The following is a 20,587-nucleotide window of genomic DNA, read 5'->3' as shown; positions in this document are numbered from 1 at the left end:
CTGTGTTGCTGAATATCCCATCTAAATTAGGCAGGTATGTCTATCCAGCTAACCTAGATACCAGGCTATTTTTTTTTCTTTTTAATACTGACCCCAGGATTTTTAGGGAAAAGCAGCAATGGAGAAATTACTTACTTGATAATTTCGTTTTCCTTTAGTGTAGACAGATGGACTCAGGACAGTGGGTTATGTGCTCTTCTGTTAGAAGATGGGAGAAGGAGTCAGATTTCAAAGCTGACGTAACTCTAGATATACCCCTGCAGTAAACTCAGCTCTTCAGTATTCTCTTCGAAAAGCCATTATGGATATATCTTTGCTTAATTAACTTGATTAAACATGAATAAATTTGATTGAACTGGTTCAACTGATTCAAAACTGGAGACCGCCAGTGCACTCAACCAATTAACGCCGACACTGGACAAACTGTGGGTGCCTTGAACTAAGGGTAGGCAGCGGCTTACCCATATTTGTTTAGTCTCGAGGTTCACTTTCTGAGGTTCTCCTTCTCTGGGGCAGCCGTGGGCAGGATGCTGAGTCCATCTGGCTACACTAAGGAAAACAAAATTATCATTCATGTAAGTAAATTCTCCATTTCCTAGCGTGTAGCCAGATGGACTCATGACCAGTGGGAAGTACAAAAGCTACACCCGGACAGGGCAGGAGGCTGCCCATGGCCCACTTAATACTGCCCTTGTGAAGGCTGTGTCTTCTCGGGCCTGAGCATCCAGGTGGTAGAACCTGGAGAAGGTATGTATGGAGGACCACGTCGCTGCCCGACAGATCTCGGCAGGCGATAGCAGCTTGGTTTGTGCCCAAGAGACTGCCTGGGCCCTCGTAGAATGAGCCTTAACCTGTAGTGGTAAGGGCTTTCCTGCTTCTATGTAGGCTGCCTTGATTACTTCTTTGATCCAGCGGGCTATGGTCGTCCACGAGGCCGCTTCGCCTTGCTTCTTCCCACTATGAAGAACGAACAAGCGATCCGTTTTGCGCACCGGTTCCAATCTTTCCAGGTATCACATCAGGAGTCTGCCGACATTTAGATGGCGAGGAAGGCGCGAGTCTTCAGAGTCCTGTTCATCCGGAGATGGCCTGGTTCAAATGAAACTCGGAGACCACTTTCGGTAGGAAGGAGGGGATGGTGCGCAGCTGTATGGTTCCAGGAGTGAACTTAAGGAATGGTTCCCGACAGGATAGTGCCTGTAGTTCGGAGATGCGACGAGCTGAACATATTGCCACCAGGAATACCATCTTCAGTGTTAGACTGACAGACTGCGCGTTGGTCTGAACGAAGTCTCTGCTAGGAAGTCTAATACTAGATTGAGATTCCATAGGGGCACCGTCCACTTTAGGGGTGGTCGGAGTTGTTTAATCTGTTTCAGGAAACGGGACAAATTTAGATGAGTTGATAGTCAGATACCGTCCATTTCGGCTTTGAAGCAGGACAGTGTGGCCACATGGACCTTGATAGAGTTCAGTGACAACCCTTTCTTCATACCGTCCTGTAGGGAGTCCAGAATTATGGGGATCTTGGCCGTCCGCGGGAGTAACCCGCGGTCCTCGCACCAGGCTTCGAATATTCTCCAGATTAGTATGTATGACTGGGATGTAGAGACCTTGCGAATGCGGAGTAGGGTGTCAATCACGGCCTTCGAGTAACCGCGCTTCTTCAGACGAGTCCTCTCAAGGGCCAGACCATAAGAGAGAATCGAGATGGATCTTCATGAAGAATCGGGCCCTGCCAGAGAAGGTCCCTGTGTGGAGGTAGGCACAGAGGGTTCCCTGCAGGAGTCTTTACATGTCTGCGTACCATGGATGTCTTGGCCAATCCGGGGCCACTAGTAGAACTAGTCCCCCTGTGATGTTCTATCTTGTGGATGACCTTGTCCAGTAGTGGCCATGGGGGGAAGGAGTACAGTAAGTCTTCCTCTGGCCAATAGGATGAGAGCATTGATCCCTTGGGAGTGTGGCTCTCGTCTGCGGCTGAAGACCCTGGGGACTAGGGCACTGGGATAGGTGGCCAGTATATCCATGACTGGGAGGCCCCAGCGATTTACTATCAGTTGGAAGGCTGTGGTCGACAGCGTCCATTCCCCCAAGTAGGTCCAGGCTCTCTCTGCTGAGGAAGTCTGCTGAAACTTTGTCTTTTCCTGCGATGTGGGAGGCTGAGATCCCTTGTAGGTTTATCTCCGCCCATGCCATGAGTCTATCTCCAGAGACACCTGCTAGCTCCTGGTTCCTCCCTGACAGTTGATGTAAGCCACTGTTGTAGCATTGTCCGACATCACTCGAATCACTTTGTCTCGGAGTCTGTGGCTGAATCGCAGGCACGCTAGTCTGACTGCTCGAGTTTCCAGGTGGTTTATGTTCCATTCACCTCTTCCTTGTTCCATTGTCCCTGGGCCATCAGCTCCTGACAGTGGGCTCCCCACTCTCACAGGCTCGAATCCGTAGTGAGCAAGATTCAGTTCGGTGGGGATAGGCTTACTCCTCTGCTTATGTGGTCTTCTTGTAGCCACCACTGAAGCTGAGAATGTACCTCTGCTGGTAGATGGAGGCGAATTGAGTAGTCCTGGGACAGTGGGTTCCACCATGACAGTAAGGAGCATTGGAGCGGTCGCATATGGGCCCTTGCCCACAGAACGACCTCCAGGGTTGATGCCATGAGGCTGAGGACTTGAAGATAGTCCCATACCTTGGGGCGTGCACTGGTTATTAATCATCGTAATTGTTCCATCAGTTTCCTTCTCCTCAGGGGAGGGAGGAAGACTTTGTTCTGTTTGGTGTCGAAACGGGCTCCCAGGTACTCTATGGATTGAGGGCGCTGTAGACTGCTCTTGCCCATGTTCACAACCCAACCGAGTTCCTGCAGTAGGCTCTTTGCTCTGCTGGTCACCTGCCGGCTCTCTTCCGAAGACTTTGCCCTGATCAGCCACTCATCCAGGTAAGGGTGTACCAAGATCCCTTCCTTCCTTAGTGTTGCCGCCATGACCACCATAATTTTGGAGAATGTTCTGGGGGCGGTTGCTAGGCCAAAAGGTAGCAGTTGGAACTGTTAATGGTGACCCAGTATTGCAAAGTGTAGAAAACGTGGTGATCTTGATGGACTGGAATGTGAAGGTAGGCTTCGGAAAGGTCCAGGGAGGTCAGAAACTCTCCTGGTTGTACTGCCATTATGACTGAGTGAAGAGTCTCAATGCGGAAGTGTAGTATCCACAGATGACAGTTGACATTCATGAGATACAAGATGGGTCGGAATGATCCTTCCTTCTTGGGAACGATAAAATAGATGGAATAGCGCCCCGTATTTTGTTGGGGCTTGGGGACCGGACTTATTGCCTTCAGACTGAATAGTCTTGTCAGGGTGGCTTCCACTGCCAGTCTCTTGGTGTGGGAGTGGCAGGTTGACATCATAAATTTGTCTCGAGGGATGCTGCGGAACTCCAGAGAGTAACCCTCTCGAATGATGTTTAGTACCCATTTGTCCGAAGTGATCTTGACCCATCTTTGGTAGAGGAGGGTAAGTTGACCCCCTATTTCCTCTTCCAGTGGATGGGTCGGCCCATTCTCATTGTGGAGCACGGTTGGAGCCTGCCCCCGGGCCTGCTCCTCTCTTGGTCTGTTGGTTCCGAAAGGGCTGGGAGCTTCCGGAGGGACGAGGTGCCTGGAACTGCGAGTTCCTGTAGGGTCTAAAGCGTTGCAAGCCTCTGCCCTTGGTTCTTCTGGGAGAGGGACGCTGAGATCTTTTATTCCCATCTTCCGGTAGCCTAGGCACTGGGGATTCACCCCACTTGCTGGCTAACTTTTCCAATTTGCTTTCGAACAAGAGAGATCCTTTAAAGGGCATTCTTGTGAGAGTCGCTTTAGATGTCGCGTCAGCAGACCAATTACATAGCCATAGTTGTCTTCTGGCTGCCACTACAGAGGCTACGCCTCTGGCTGAGGTATGCACTAGGTCTGAGCTTGCATCCATCAGGAAGGCTGCTGCAGGTTCCATCGTTTCACCGGTATACATTCCGGAGTTATTTGCCTCTCTTCAAAGGAGCAAGCAGGAACGTGCCACCAGTGCGCAGCAGGAAGCAATTTGCAGTGTCATTGCTGTTGCGTCGAAGGTCTGCTTAAGGAAGGATTCCAATCGCCTATCCTGAGTATCCTTCAATGCAGCCCCTCCCCTCAACGGGAATGGTTGTTCGCTTTGAGAAGGCACAGACCATGGCGTCCACTTTCAGGAAATGCAGGCGTTCCTTGCTCACTGTATCTAGAGGGTAGAGGGGATCCAAGGCCCAACCCCCTCTGAAGCTGGCCTCCGGGACATCCCACTCCAGGCCAATGAGTTCCTGGATGGCTTCCATCATTGGGAAGTAGCATGAGGCTTTACAAAGGGACACCAGGATGGAGTTCTTTTTTGGTTCCGCCATCGAGTCAGTGCCTGGAATACCCAGAGTCTTCAGAGTCTGGGAAACAAGGGCTGGTAGTTCATCCTTGTGGAAGAAGTGAAGCATGGTTTGGTATGGTTCCAGGCCTGGAGGAATTTCTCTTTCTTCCAGGGAGTCGCCATCATCATTTGAGGTGTCTGGGTCCCTGTCAGGGAAATTCTTGGTTAGGTGAGGCATGTCTCAAGGCATCCGAGCAGGGCCGGGAGGATCTTGTGCTTCTGGCAGGGGTTGAGGCCGGGGCGCAGCCGGGGCTGATCAAACCTGAATAAAGGCTTGCAGCCCTTGGAAAAATTCTAACCAGGGGAAGATCCCTGGGTCCATGTTAATCCCAGGGGGAGGTGCCCTCTTATTTATTTATTTATTTAATTTATTTATAATTTTTTTATATACCGATGTTCCTGTGGAGAAGCCATCTCAGAGATGCATAGATCCGGGGAACTATCGTCTGTAGTAGTTCTGGACCCATCCCCAGACAGTGAGGGACCAGGCTTTGGTTCCCTCTGGGCTTCCTCATAATGCTGGCACAGGCAGGACTTCCAGTTCCAGGCTGTGGAAAGAGAGTGCCTTCTGGCCTTCTTGGGTGCCGGTGCCATTGCCTCTAGCTTCAATGCGCGCGTGTAGTTGTAAACGTGGCTGTGCGTGTAGTTGTGTGCGCTCAGTTGTGCATGTGGCTCAGTTGTGTGCGCAGATATGTGTGTAGCTGTGTGCGCATCTGTATTGGACGCGCACAAGTTAGGCACATCGGCCGTCCGGCCTGCCCGGCGCGTACCGCTGGTCGAGAAGGGAAGATGGCGTCCCCAAGGGTCTCCATGTGCACCCCTGCACCGGATCGGGGCCTAGCCCAACCAGGGCTGCTCAACCAGATGGTGCTCCCTTTTACCTTGCCAGAAAGGAAATCAAATCGGTATGGGAATCCAAGCCTCGGAGACCTGAATTTAAAGTTTTCTGCTTACCTGGTCTCGGTGCTTACTGATCGAGTGCCGGGATGGTCTCCAGATGCGGGGGGAGAAGGTTTTACCTTCACCGCCGCACTCGGTTGTGCACCCGCTGCCTTTCAGCCACTCTGGGAGCTAAGTCCACGCCGGGAACCGACTACCGGACCAAGGCACACCTCTGAGGGATCTCGGAAATCACCTCAGGAATTCTCAACTGGGGGAGGGACCCTTAGGTTTCACCGCAAGAGAGCAGGGCTCGATCTTCTTTAAGGTAATTTTTCTTTTTCTTTCTTCTTTGCTGTAATTGTTAACACTATTCTAGTGTGTGGGATAGTGTCCGCATCTGCTAGGAGACGGAGAGATACTGAAGAGCTGAGGTTACTGCAGGGGTATATCTAGAGTGCCGTCAGCTTTGAAATCTGACTCAGTCTCCCATCTTCTAACATAAGAGCACATAATTCTCTGGTCCTGAGTCCATATGGCTTCACGCTAGGAAAGGGGAGCTTTTTTTTTTTTTTTTTTTTGAGCCTGCTGACAGGAGATCAGGAGAAAGGGTGGCTTTGGAACATTGTATTTTATTCAATTCCAGCAGGTAGATGAGGAGACTCAGCTTTTATGTTTTTCTTCTTAACCAGTTAGTGCTGATTTTCAGTGCTAACTAGCTAAAGGCTTGAATTACTAAGGCTTTTCTCCCATTAAAAGGTGAATTTTAAAAGCCCGGCTTATGCCAAAACCAGGAGATACGTGCACAAGTCAGGCTGGTGTGCACTAAGCGGATTTTATAAGCCGCCCGAAAACGCACGTACTTGCCATTGCGTGTACAAATAAAAAGTTTTAAAAAGGGGCGGGGCCTGGGTGTTTCTGGATTTTAACTTGAAATTAATGCGGAAATACTTATGCGGATAGGCGCGTGCCGGGTCTCCTGCCACATAATTTTACTTCTGCTATGGATGACCTGTAAGTTGTAAAACAGAAAATACTAGGAAGATCAGCGGGGTTTTAAAATTCGGGGCTAACAGAGGAGAAGGGAGGTTAGTAAACTAGGGTGATCTGGAAGTACTATTCTTTACCTGGGCTAACTGGGAACGAACTGGGAAAACCTGTAATAGCATCTGCGTGCGTGTTTTTTAAAATCCCCATACTTACGCAGTAAAAGCGGCATATGCGACTAGGCGTGTGTCCACTTAAAATTGAGCATATATGTGCATGCGGTGAGGCACGCATGCATATACGTGCATATACGCACGTATGTTATAAAATGTCCATGTCCCTGGGTGCAGGCAGATGAACGTATGAACATGTGTCTATGAGAAAAATGCTTAGTAAACAAAGCCTTACGTCAGCAAACCTAGCCAGTCAAATGTTGACCAGATAGCCAAATATTCAGCAATATTTTTACCCAGATAGCCAGATATTCAGCGGTATTTTTACCCAGATAAATTCCACTGAATATCCAGCTAGAGATAATCAGGTAAAGTTACTGAACATCGACATTTAGGTGTCACCCTTAACCAATGACTATGACTCCCTCTCTCCCAGGGATATGAACACCATCTCCAAAGCATCCTCAGCTGACCTGGGGATTGAGCCAGGGACCTTCCACTTGCCACCTGTGCTACTAGATTGACCCCAACATCATTCTTTGGTCCTTTAAAGGATGTCAAAACCTACAAAGATTTCAGGTTCCTGATCCCTTTGAAACTAGTTCAGTACAAGGAAATAATAATTTTCTGCACTTTCTTTCTCTAGTTGATTACATTTTCTTTCCATTGTCTTAGCAAGTTTTGCTCATACCTCATCCTTAGAGAATGCCAAGATGTAGGAGAGCTTCTTTCCCCATCCAATCTCATACAGAAGAGGTTTGTCGCACACATTTTCACAAGGATCACAATGAAGCCACCTCTTTTGTGCTGAAGAATACACTTCTGTCCAGACATGGTCTGCAGTTGGGGAGAAGAAAAAGAACCACTGATTAATGTGTGTGTTTGTATTATTTATTTAAAATATTTATAGTCTGTTTATCATGGACATCCATAATAAGTGCATTACAAAACAGGTACAACTCAAATTTCTAAAATATAATAAAAACAGTATAAAACAAAAATACAATGAATTAAATCTGAGCATAAATATCTTCATCTATCTATATAGGAAAACTGGTTCTTACCTGCTAATTTTCATTCGTGAAGTACCATGGATCAGTCCAGACAACTGGATTTATGCATCCTTACCAGCAGATGGAGGCAGAGACCAAAACTTTGTAGCACTGCTACATAACCGAGAGTGCCACCTGCAGTCCCTCAGTATTGACCTATAACCAAGCCAAGATGTCTACCATAACAAGCCCCAATAAACTTTGGGAGAACAGAGACTTAAGTTGGAGCCCCCTGCAAACTAGGCCCCCTTGATTTAACCAAAAAACTATACCAAACTGCTTAATAATCTGAGTATATCATATGCCAACTCTGTTAGCTCAGCCATATCCAGAAGCAAGGAAGTCTTCTGACAGATGGGGACGGGTCTCTGGACTTATCCGTGATACTTGAGGAACGAAAATTAGTAGGTAAGAACCAATTTTCCTTTCCTGTTCGTATCCCGGATCAGTCCAGGTGAATAGGATGTACCCAAGCCCCTTTATTCTGGGGGGGATCCCAAAAGACCCGTGCGCAAAACTCTTTCCCCAAACGTCGCCGCCTCTGAGGCTTGCACATCCAAGCAGTAATGTTTTGTAAAAGTGTGAAGAGACGACCATGTCGCTGCACGACAGATCTCCTGCAGAAAGAGCAGCTGACACTCCGCCCACAAGGTTGCCTGCACCCTTGTGGAATGTGCTCTCAATCCTTCCGGCACTGACCAGCCCTTAGAGATGTAAGTCGTCACTATCATCTCTTTTAACCAACGAGCAATAGTGCCCTTGGAAGCCTTATTTCCCTTCTTTGCTCCACTGAACAGGACAAACAGATGATCTGCTCTCTGAAAGGCACTGGTCACCTTGAGATATCACAAAAGAATTTGACAAACATCCAAAAAGTGAAGTTCCTAGCATTCGGAGCATCGGCTGTCAAGTTCGGAAAGGCTGGAAGCGCGACAACCTGATTGAGGTGAAAGGAGGATACCACCTTCGGCAAGAAAGAAGGAACCGTACGTAAGGAAACTCCATCTCCCGAAAAGTGGAGGAATGGATTGCTGCACGATAACGCTTGTAGCTCCAATATTCGCTGAGCCGAGCAGATGGTCATCAGGAAAACAGACTTCAGGTTTAAATCCTTCAATGACACCTTCCACATTGGTTTGAAGGGAGGAACACATAGCATGTGAAGAACCAAATTCAGATCTTCTGTAATGGAGGATGCAGATGTTTTGCTCCTTTCAGAAAACGAACCACATCCAGATGCAATGCTAATGGCCTACCCTGCATCCTGCCACAAAGGGAACCCAAGGCTGCTACCTGGACCTGAAGGGAATTATAGGCCAAACTCTTTGCTAAACCGCTCTCTCAAGAAGGCCAGGGCCTGAGGAATGTCCACCTTTAAAGGCTGCACACTGTCTGCAAATACCAAGATTCGAAGATTCTCCATACTTGGACATAAGCTATTGAAGTGGAAGATGTTCTTGCCTGCAGCAAAGTTGCAATCACCGGCTCTGAATAGCCCTTCGAAATGAGGCCACCAGCTCTCAAAAGCCAAACCACTAGTCAGAAGTGATCTTCCTCGTCTGAAAATACAGGGCCCTGCCGCAGCAACCCCGAGAGGTGAGACAAGCGAACGGGACCATCTACTGGCAGATGCAGAAAATCCACAAACCACAGCCACCATGGCCACTCGGGCACTACAAGAATCACTCTGCCTGAATGTAGTTTGATGCGCCACAGTAGATCTACAAGTGGCCGTAGGGAAAACATGTACAGCAACAGGTGCACCAGCCACGGTTGAACGCGAGTGTCGACACCCTCTGATCAGACCTCCCCTTCTGAGACTGAAAAACCGATCCGCTTTGGCATTCGCTGGAATTGCCATGAGGGCCACGACTGGTTTTCCCCACCTTGCCTGCAGCAAGGCAAAGGCCTCTGCGGACAACTCCCATCCCCCTGGATCCAGATGCTATCTGTTGAGGAAGTCCGCCTGCTCATTGTCCACTCCAGCCACATGAGAAGCAGCTATCCTCTGCAGATGTTTCTCCGCCCATTCAAACAATTCTTGCGCCTCCAGCGCCACCACACGATTCTTCATGCCGCCCTGCCGATTGATGTATGCCACTGTCATCGCATTGTCGGAGAACACTCATACCGACTTGACCTGGATGAGCGGAAGAAATGCTAACAAGGCCTTGCGCACTGCCCTAGTTTCCAGCCGATTGATAGACCAAGTTCAAAAGGGAAACTTTGATAAAATGAGAAAAATTGTTAGAAAAAAACTGAAAGGAGCAGCTACAAAAGTAAAAAATGTCCAAGAGGCGTGGTCATTGTTAAAAAATACCATTCTAGAAGCACAGTCCAAATGTATTCCACACATTAAGAAAGGTGGAAAGAAGGCAAAACGATTACCGGCATGGTTAAAAGGGGAGGTGAAAGAAGCTATTTTAGCCAAAAGATCTTCATTCAAAAATTGGAAGAAGGATCCAACAGAAGAAAATAGGATAAAGCATAAACATTGGCAAGTTAAATGTAAGACATTGATAAGACAGGCTAAGAGAGAATTTGAAAAGAAGTTGGCTGTAGAGGCAAAAACTCACAGTAAAAACTTTTTAAATATATCCGAAGCAGAAAGCCTGTGAGGGAGTCAGTTGGACCGTTAGATGATCGAGGGGTTAAAGGGGCACTTAGAGAAGATAAGGCCATCGCGGAAAGATTAAATGATTTCTTTGCTTCGGTGTTTACTGAAGAGGATGTTGGGGAGGTACCCGTAATGGAGAAGGTTTTCATGGGTAATGATTCAGATGGACTGAATCAAATCACGGTGAACCTAGAAGATGTGGTAGGCCTGATTGACAAACTGAAGAGTAGTAAATCACCTGGACCGGATGGTATACACCCCAGAGTTCTGAAGGAACTAAAAAATGAAATTTCAGACCTATTAGTAAAAATTGGTAACTTATCATTAAAATCATCCATTGTACCTGAAGACTGGAGGATAGCAAATGTAACCCCAATATTTAAAAAGGGCTCCAGGGGCGATCCGGGAAACTACAGACCGGTTAGCCTGACTTCAGTGCCAGGAAAAATAGTGGAAAGTGTTCTAAACATCAAAATCACAGAACATATAGAAAGACATGGTTTAATGGAACAAAGTCAGCATGGCTTTACCCAGGGCAAGTCTTGCCTCACAAATCTGCTTCACTTTTTTGAAGGAGTTAATAAACATGTGGATAAAGGTGAACCGGTAGATATAGTATACTTGGATTTTCAGAAGGCGTTTGACAAAGTTCCTCATGAGAGGCTTCTAGGAAAAGTAAAAAGTCATGGGATAGGTGGCGATGTCCTTTCGTGGATTGCAAACTGGCTAAAAGACAGGAAACAGAGAGTAGGATTAAATGGGCAATTTTCTCAGTGGAAGGGAGTGGACAGTGGAGTGCCTCAGGGATCTGTAAAGGGACCCTTACTGTTCAATATATTTATAAATGATCTGGAAAGAAATACAACGAGTGAGATAATCAAATTTGCAGATGACACAAAATTGTGCAGAGTAGTTAAATCACAAGCAGATTGTGATAAATTGCAGGAAGACCTTGTGAGACTGAAAAATTGGGCATCCAAATGGCAGATGAAATTTAATGTGGATAAGTGCAAGGTGATGCATATAGGGAAAAATAACCCATGCTATAATTACACGATGTTGGGTTCCATATTAGGTGCTACAACCCAAGAAAGAGATCTAGGTGTCATAGTGGATAACACATTGAAATCGTCAGTTCAGTGTGCTGCGGCAGTCAAAAAAGCAAACAGAATGTTGGGAATTATTAGAAAAGGAATGATGAATAAAACGGAAAATGTCATAATGCCTCTGTATCGCTCCATGGTGAGACCGCACCTTGAATACTGTGTACAATTCTGGTCGCCGCATCTCAAAAAAGATATAATTGCGATGGAGAAGGTACAGAGAAGGGCTACCAAAATGATAAGGGGAATGGAACAACTCCCCTATGAGGAAAGACTAAAGAGGTTAGGACTTTTCAGCTTGGAGAAGAGACGACTGAGGGGGGATATGATAGAGGTGTTTAAAATCATGAGAGGTCTAGAACGGGTAGATGTGAATCGGTTATTTACTCTTTCGGATAGTAGAAGGACTAGGGGACACTCCATGAAGTTAGCATGGGGCACATTTAAAACTAATCGGAGAAAGTTCTTTTTTACTCAACGCACAATTAAACTCTGGAATTTGTTGCCAGAGAATGTGGTTCGTGCAGTTAGTATAGCTGTGTTTAAAAAAGGATTGGATAAGTTCTTGGAGGAGAAGTCCATTACCTGCTATTAAGTTCACTTAGAGAATAGCCACTGCCATTAGCAATGGTTACATGGAATAGACTTAGTTTTTGGGTACTTGCCAGGTTCTTATGGCCTGGATTGGCCACTGTTGGAAACAGGATGCTGGGCTTGATGGACCCTTGGTCTGACCCAGTATGACATTTTCTTATGTTCTTATGCCTCTTCTGGCAATCACTGACCTTGGGCTGATTTCTCCTGGCAAATCGCACCCCTAGTCTGAGAGGCTGGCATCCGTGGTCACTATCACCCAGTCAGGCACTTCCAGATCCATCCCTTTCTCCAGATTGTGCCGAGACAGCCACTACGAAAGACTGGACCTGGCATCCTCCAGCAAGGGTAAAGGAAGCTGAAATTCTTCCCACAGCGGATTCCCCCTGCAGAGGCCCACAGCACTAACTGCAGCTTAGACGCCATGGAACCCAGCTGCTGCAGGTAATCCCAGACCCTGGGCACCGACAAGTCCAGTAACTGAAGGACCTAACTCTGCAACTTGAGGACTCTTTCCATAGTCAGAAACACCTTCACCAGCCAGGTATTGAAGCGAGCTCCCAGATATTCCAGGGATTGGATCGGCTCTAGATGACTCTTCATGAGGTTCGTCACTCAGCCCAGCGACTCCAGATGCTGCAGTACTCACTGGACCGAGCGAACACACTCCACCTCTGACTTCGCCCATATCAGCCAATCGTCCAGGTACGGGTGGCACCAGGATACCTTCCTTCCTGAAAGCCACCGCCACTACCACCATCACTTTTGTGAATGTGCATGGCACCGTCGCCAACCCAAAAGAAGAGCTCAAAACTAGAAGTGTTCCCCCAGTACCATGAACCTCAAACTTCTGGTGGTTGATCCGAATGGGGATGTGCAGGTAGGCTTCTGACAAGTCCAATGATGCCAGAAACTCCCCTTTGTGAACCGCCGCTATAACCATGTACAACGTCTCCATCCAAAAGTGCGGCATGTGGAGGGCCGCATTGACTTTCTGCAGCTCAAGAATAGGCTGAAAAATGCCTTCCTTTTTGGGCACCACAAAGTACATGGAGTAACAACCTTGTCCCCTCTCCAGGGGAGGCACTGGAACAATGACTTGAAGAAGCTGCAGACATTGCAACGTCTCCCACACTGCCTCCTGCTTGCTCTGGGAGATGCAGCAGGAGATTACAAAGGTGTCACTGAGTGGCCGAGAAAATTCTAAAGCATAGCCTTCTCTCACCACCTGCAGGACTCACTGGTCCGACGTGATCTTGGTCCACTCCTCGTGAAATAGGGTCAGCCTCCCTCCAATGGCTTCTGGAGAGGACTAGACCTGCACACCTTCATTGCCTGTTCTTGTTACCACCCACATCTTGGGACCCACTATCCCTTGGGGGCCTGCACTGGGCTCGAAAGGACTGCTGTGGCCAGAACTCTGCTTTCGGGCAGCCTGCACCTGACTCCTGCCAGCGCGAAGTCTCCTCGCCTCCCGAAATCGAGAACATGGATGAAAAAACTTCTTGGGGTTCTTCTTGTCCTCGAGCAACTTGTTACCCTTAGACTCCCCCAATTGCTTCATGAGCTGCTCCAGTCCTCTCCAAACAGCAGGTTCCCCTTAAAGGGCAGGTTAGCAGCTGGGCTTTAGATCACACATCCGCTGACCAATTTCGTAGGCACAGGAGTCTCCTCGCATCCACCACCAAGACCATGCTTCTGGCAGAACTGTGAATCATGTTGTACAGGGCATCTGCCACATAGGCTACTCCCGCTTCCAAGTGAGATGCTTGCACCACCTCCACAGTCGATCCCAACCTCTTAATGTGCTCCTTCTGAACCCAGCACAAACAGGCTCTCTGCATCAGACTGCCACAAACTGCTGCATGCAGGCTCAGAACCAAAACTTCAAACAACTTTTTAAGGAGGATTTCCAGTTTTTGATCCTGAATATCCTTCAACGCCACTGCACCTGCCACCGGAATGGTAGTCTTCTTGGTAACCACGGATACCGCTGCATCCACCTTGGGAACCTTCCACGACTCCATGGTCTGTTCCGGCAAGGGATATAATTCGGCCATAGCTCTGGCTACCTTCAAACCTGCTTCAGGAGATTCCCACTCCCGATCCATCAACTTCTTCTATATCTTAGGTAACAGGAAAGCATTAGGGAGCCCCTGCAATCCCTCCAGGACTGGGTTCACTCCCTCACTGTCAGACTCCTCCTGAGTGACCTTAATCCCCAGGTCTTCCAGAACCTGGGGGATCAACGGGCCCAACTCATCCCTGCTCAACAAACGGACCAACCGAGGATCATCCCAGTTGCAGCCAGAATCTCAGCTGGATCCTGCATAGGATCCCCTACAGAAATGCTAGGATCCATCCCAGATCCAGCACTGTACCAACAGGGTCCCTACCTGGATCCACTGGACCTCCCTGTACCCGATTCATCTGTCTCAGAAGTGTCTTCCTCCACTGTGGACCTCTTGAGAACAAAGAGCCTCAGGAAACCACCGGACTCCGCCTGCTTAGGCTTCTTCGCCACCCAGGCCTTCCTAGGCAAAGGCCTCTTGGTCCCAGCTCCCTTTCTGGCTACATAGGCCTTATGCATCAAAACGACGAAATCCAGTGAAAATGTTTCCGGATCTGAAAAAGCAGGGGCTAGATCCGTGTTCCCCTGTGGCTGCTCCCCCACTCTGCCACCAGCAGGGTCTTGTTTTGCAGAAACAGCAGCTTGGCTCCCAGCACATGTGCACAAAATGGCATGCCGACATGGCATGCCGACAAAAGCAGCCTAAAAATAAACCCTGCCTACAAGCACTGCAGGTAGCGCTCTATGGGTGCTGAACCAGCCCCTCCGGCCTTGACACACACACAGCTATTTGGCCCTGCTCACGTTGAGCTGCCTTCTGGCAGTGAAACCTAGGCTGTGCTCCAGCGACTGGCTTCAAAGCTGCACCGACCCTTTTCTCTTCTTTTAACTTTTTTTTTAAACAACCTAATTAAAGGGACACAGACACAGAAAGGGAAGAAAACTGAAAATACTTCCTTGCTTCTGGTGAAAATGGCTGAGCCCAGGCAGGTGACAGGGACCCAAAGGAGATGATGGAACAGGAACCACTGGCTATCACCTCCCCCCGATGATAAGGGCAGAGCTCTCCAGGGATCACCAACCCCCTGCTCGCCCCTGCTCTACCCGAAGGATGGCCCACGAAGGATCCTAACACCTCGGGGAGCCAAAATCTTCTCAGTTCTTAATCTTTAAATTTCTTGAAAACTCCAGACTGCAGGTATGCACCTCTACATTCTGCTGGAGACAGAGAAATACTGAGGGACTGCAGGTGACACTCTTGGTTATGTAGCAGTGCCTCAAAGTTTTGTTCTCTGCCTCCATCTGTTGGTAGGGATGCATAAACCCACTCGTCTGGATTGATCCGGGGTATGAACAGGAAATGGAGATATATTTATTTAATATTCAAGCCCAGCATTTTCTTCCTGCTCTTTTGTGCTTCCAGCTTATTTGGAATTGGTCTCTATTATACTGCAGTGCCATGAGCCTTCATTTCCAATACTTGGCCAGGGACCACACACATCAAGACACCCTAGGAACTCCCAAGATACATGGTTAGCAGATAATCCCCCCCCCCCCCCCCAACAGAGGTTGAGAACGCTGTCTCTGCAGCATCCCCAACCCTGATGAACTCAGGAAGCAGGAGACCTGATTGGTAATCAAACTAACTCCTCCACATTGCAGTGCACAGCACTGCTACAATGCCACCAGTCTGGCCCACTGTAAATAATTTTATTCTGACTGTTCATTATCTAACCTTGCTTATAGTACCTGGCATTCAAATGATCATATGATAAAAAGTGATGCCATGTGTAATGGAAAGAGACTGAATTTTGAGTTTACATAAATTCAGAAATGTAAACAGTTGAACTTAAATGACTTCTTGGCACAAAAAGAAAATTACAGTTTGCCCCTAACATTCTTCTCAAGGCTGGAACTTACTGCATTCTAAATATGAGGTGCAAAGTCTGTTCAGAGTACATGCCTTTTATACGTCCAGCATCACAAATAATGATTCTAATTAGATACCACATTAATTTATATCTGCCTCATAGTCACTTGATACTCAGCACAATAAAAATCTTACTATTTCAGCATTCACATAAAATTAACCATTTGAACAGGTTCTAAGCTTGAGGTTCATTGCTCATGGAAGCACAAGTTCACATAGTAGCAATGTGTGCCAATGTTAATACCTGTTGAGTCCCAGATATATCTTGCTTCCAAGCCCAGAGCTCTGCAGCATAGTGTGAAGCAGTTAGCCCACTCTCCACAACGCCCACTTCTACTTTCTAGAAGTTTCTCTGGATCATTATACCTATATAAATAAAATAAAACTGCTATAGTTTATTTAGAAATCAAAAGAGTTTTATGTTCTTTCAGAGTTTTCCACTCTATTTTCACCTCTTTACACCATTACTATATTTTCCCTCTGGATACAATGCATAAGTGTTTAAGCACTGGTAAGCCAGCAGTGTCCATTTTAAGATGTGGTACTCTCACATCTGGTCTGCTAGATGATGCAGGGCTCTTGGCTAGACTGCGGTACTGTAGCAGATTATATCTACACAGCTCCTATTCCTGCTCTTTTCCTACTTGAGGTGCTTGCATAATCTTTACAAGCAGCACCCACATGAATAGTATAGGAGTATGTGATAGGGCAGCAGGTTAAGCGTAAGTCATTCAAGGAAAATGGACAATGGGAAGTAGTACAAGAAGTAATGAACTACAGATGGGGGAATAGGAGAAGCTTAATTACTGTACTAAAAAAGACCAAATGCTCCATCCAGTCTGCCAAGTAAGTTTTTTATGGTAATAACTGCTGCTCCATTAGGGTAACCCCCAAGCCTTATGTTAAGGGTAGTAATATTAACAATCAAAGCCATAACAAAATTACTGCTAGCAACATTCTTATGGGGTAAGCAGCCTTCTTGATAATGCAGACCATGCTGCTTGTACATGCTTTGCTTTTGGACTTGGCCACAGAAGCAGTCCTCTGCTTTTTCCCTAATGTCTGTGCAGCAATACCCTGGACCATAAAAATCATGGCCCAGCCTTGGCTGTCATCTGAATCCAATTCCCCCTTTCCCTCCCACCACTGAAGCAGAGAATGATGTTGTAGTTGCGTCAAAAGCAGTGTCTATCCCATGCCCTTTTGAATTCATTTACTATTTTCGTTCTCACCATCTCTTCTGGAAGGGCATTTCAGGCATCTACCACCCTCTCCATGAAGAAATATTTCTTGATGTTGGTTTTGAGTCATTCCCCTGGAGTTTTATTTAGTGACCACTAGTTTTGTTTCCATTCCAATGGAAAAGGTTTGAATTTCATGTATCATTAATACATTTCAGGTATCTGAAGGTCTGTATCATATTTCCCCCGCACCTCCTCTCTTCCAGGGTTTACATATTCAGATCTTTCAGTCTCTCCTCATAAATTTTCCGATACAGACCCCACACCATTTTGGTTGACCTTCTCCGGACTGCCTCCATTCTGTATTTATCCTTTTTGAGATATGGTCTCCAGAACTAAACATAGTACTCCAGGTGAGGCCTCACCAAGGACACGTAACAAGGGCATTATCACTTCCTTTTTCTTACTGATAATTCCTCACAGCCTAACATTCTTCTGGCTTTAGCTATCACCTTGTCACATTGCTTTGCTGCCTTCAGATTGCTAGACATTATCACCCCAATGTCCCTCCTCCCAGTCCATGCACATTAGTCTTTCACACCCCAATACATACAGTTCTTTTGGATTATCGCACCCCAGATGCATGACTCTGCACTTTTTGGCATTGAATCCCCAGCTGTCAAATCTTTGACCACTCTTCAAGATTTCTTAATTCACTCTTCATTCTCTCTACTCCTTCAGGCGGGTCCCACTCTGTTGCAGATTTTAGTATATTCCACAAACAATCTTCTATCCCTTCCGCAATGTCGATCACAAAGATATTGAACAGAACCAGTCCCAAAACAGATCCCTGTGGCACTCTACTAGACACTGCTCTCTCTTCAGAGTAGGTTCCACTTACCATTACAGCTGTCACCGGTCAGTTTACCAGTTTGCAATTCACTCCACCAACCTGGCGCCCATTCCCAAGCTGGACATTAGAGACATTATCCCCATTAATGAGCACTAGGTTGCGTATCATACTCTCCCTTGTGAGTTCCATTACCATTTGTGTGAGCAGTGCCTTTGAAGGGCATCCTATATCTCTCTACTTCTTGTGAATTCTGCAAAAAGGGTACTCCAATCTACATCTGGCAGTTCCTGAGTGTCCCCCAGATCAATGGTTCCCAACCCTGTCCTAGGGACCCCCCAGCCAGTCAGGTTTTCAGGATATCCACAATGAATATGCATGAGAGAAAATTTGCATGCACTGCCTCCATAACATGCAAATTTTCTCTCATGCATATTCACTGTGGATATCCTGAAAACCTGACTGGCTTGGAGGTCCCCAGGATAGGATTGGGAACCGCTACCCTGGGTTGTTGGACAGAAGCAAGAAATCCACCCATTCGGCAGAGGCTGCGAAGACTGTACCACCTGGCAGCGTGGGAACGGCAGCCATTTTAGAGTCATCTAGTGCAATGCTGGAAAGAGCGTAGGAGGGGCCTTCTTCCCCTCCACCATTATCCCCAGCCGTGCAGGGCCTTGGCACGCACCCAGGCACCCTGCCACTTAACTCTGCAAGTTAAAAAATAAAGAAAAATAGGCTGATCTGCGGGGTTTTAAGGGTTGGAGCTAACTTTGGGGAGTGAAGGCTATTAAACTAGGTGAGTTTGGAGGACCTCTCTCTCTTAACTGGGTGAACTGTGGACAAGCTGGTAAAACTGTGAATAGTCTCAGCATGTGCACCTTTTAAAATTTAGGTGGTAGAAGTGGAATTTGGCGCACGTGGGCGTGGCCAAGCTATTTTATAATATGAGCATATATGCACGCGTAGGTTATACAATGGCGATGTCCTTGGGTGCAGGTCGATGTATGCATGCCAGCGTGCACCTGCGCGCCAGTTTTAAGTTACCATCTTATTTGGCCAGAAAGGAGAACTGGGGAAAATGCCCTGGGGCTCTAGAAGTCTCTCATGCCCAAGTAAGGCACACAAGGTTTTCACTGGGGGGGGGGGGGGGAGGGCGAGTCAGAGGATTCCTGCATACCCCCAGTCAAAAGAGCAGGATTGCAGAGCAGTCGGAGAACTTAGAGGGCTCAGGGGATGAGGACGATCACTCATCACAATCTCCACAGGATAACGAAGAGGATGATGATTCCGCCGGGAAAGATGAGATTTTAGTGATGGAGGAGGATGATCCCAGACTGGTTTTGTCTTTTCCAGAGGGAAGACTTGTCCCCCCCCCCCCCCCCCCGATTCCCCAGGTATTAAAGGAGCTGGGTAGTAAGGAGGTCCAGGATGAGTCAGAGCATGAAGAATTGATCCCATCATGGATGGGCTCTAATGCCCAGTGAAGACCCTTCCCTTCCATCTGACCGTTAAGAAGCTGGTAGTCCAGGAGTGAGATACTCTGGAAGCTGGGTTGAAAGTCAGTAAGACAATGGCAAAGCTATATCCACGGAGGACGTATTCGAGCTCTTAAAACTGCCCAAAGTGGATGTGTCAGTCTTGGCTGTCACTAGGACGACTACCATTCTGGTAGCGGGGTTCAGTGGTGCTAAAGGACACTTGGGATCAGAAGCTGAAGATACATCTTAAGAAGATGTTTGAAGACTTGGTGCATGGCATTCAGCACATGCTTGCTTACGCTGGGTGAAAGAATTCCAGGTTGCAGGGGTGGTGAGGGACCTCTCTCATGACCAAGCTGACAGAGTGATTGGAGGCTCGGGTAGCCTACATTGCGGATGCCTTGTATGACTTGATGCGCACATCCGCCCAGAATATAATGTGGCGGTCTCTGCCACGTGGCTCCTGCGGTTGCACAATTGGTCATTTAATGTCTGGTCTAAGTCGCAGTTGGGGAAGATAACGTGTAGATTTGAAAATACAATTGATGCATGTTATATTCCTCCCCCAATTTAACCCCCCCCCCATAACACCTCCTCTTTATGCAAGTAAAGCTACATCCATTAGTGGAATGCGCATTCATGTAGCCAAGTACAGGAAGGGCAAGGTTCAGCCAGCTAACCCTCTCATCCAGATAAAGGGCTTTTCAAAACTGTCCTCCAAATAAAAAGGCGGTGGAGAAGCTATGCAATTCCACAATACTTCCTCCAAAAAATAGTTATTTCAGGATATCAGCTGTCCTTTTTCCCCCCAAAGGAAAGTATTTTCAATGGGGATCAGCAAGTATAAAGGTCATTCTCAGGGAAGGCTTCCTGAAATAAAACAGTCTCAGGCAGGAAATGGAATTGTACTCTATAAAATATACAAAGTTACTTAAAACACAACAGACTAAAGGAAAATTAGAAAGGTTATGTAGAATACAGCACTGCAACACAAGCATGCATATAAAAAGCAACAGAAAGAAGGAACCCTTCTGAAAGCAGGGCTCAAGGTTATGTAAGATTTAACTCAGAAATGAAAATAAGTCCATAAAAGCTATATTTAAACTAGATGTTAAAACACACTGATACAAAATGAGGCATCTAGACAGATTGGGAACTAAATTGAAGAGAATCAGAAAAAAATGCAGAGCTCAAAACATGTCTGAAGAAAGAGTGCCATAAACAGATTCTATGGTGGTAA

General features: G+C 47.1%; 1 protein-coding gene across 5 annotated transcripts in view; it reads right to left on the bottom strand.

Annotated features, from left to right (window-relative positions):
• NGLY1 (N-glycanase 1) overlaps positions 1-20,587 on the bottom strand; it is a 125,259-nt gene that overhangs the window by 38,907 nt on the left and 65,765 nt on the right. For all 5 annotated transcript variants that reach the window (XM_029589439.1, XM_029589441.1, XM_029589444.1 and 2 more), the window contains 2 exons: positions 16,083-16,204; positions 7,163-7,308 (listed from right to left, as the gene is read on the bottom strand). In XM_029589439.1, coding sequence (XP_029445299.1) covers positions 7,163-7,308; positions 16,083-16,204 — 268 coding nt within the window. The remainder of the gene's footprint in view (positions 1-7,162; positions 7,309-16,082; positions 16,205-20,587) is intronic.

This window comes from Rhinatrema bivittatum, chromosome 2 (genome assembly GCF_901001135.1).
Source record: "Rhinatrema bivittatum chromosome 2, aRhiBiv1.1, whole genome shotgun sequence".
In the NCBI taxonomy this organism is placed as follows: domain Eukaryota; kingdom Metazoa; phylum Chordata; class Amphibia; order Gymnophiona; family Rhinatrematidae; genus Rhinatrema; species Rhinatrema bivittatum.
Note: the sequence above shows the minus strand (reverse complement) of the source record. Positions and strands in the feature narration are given on the sequence as shown.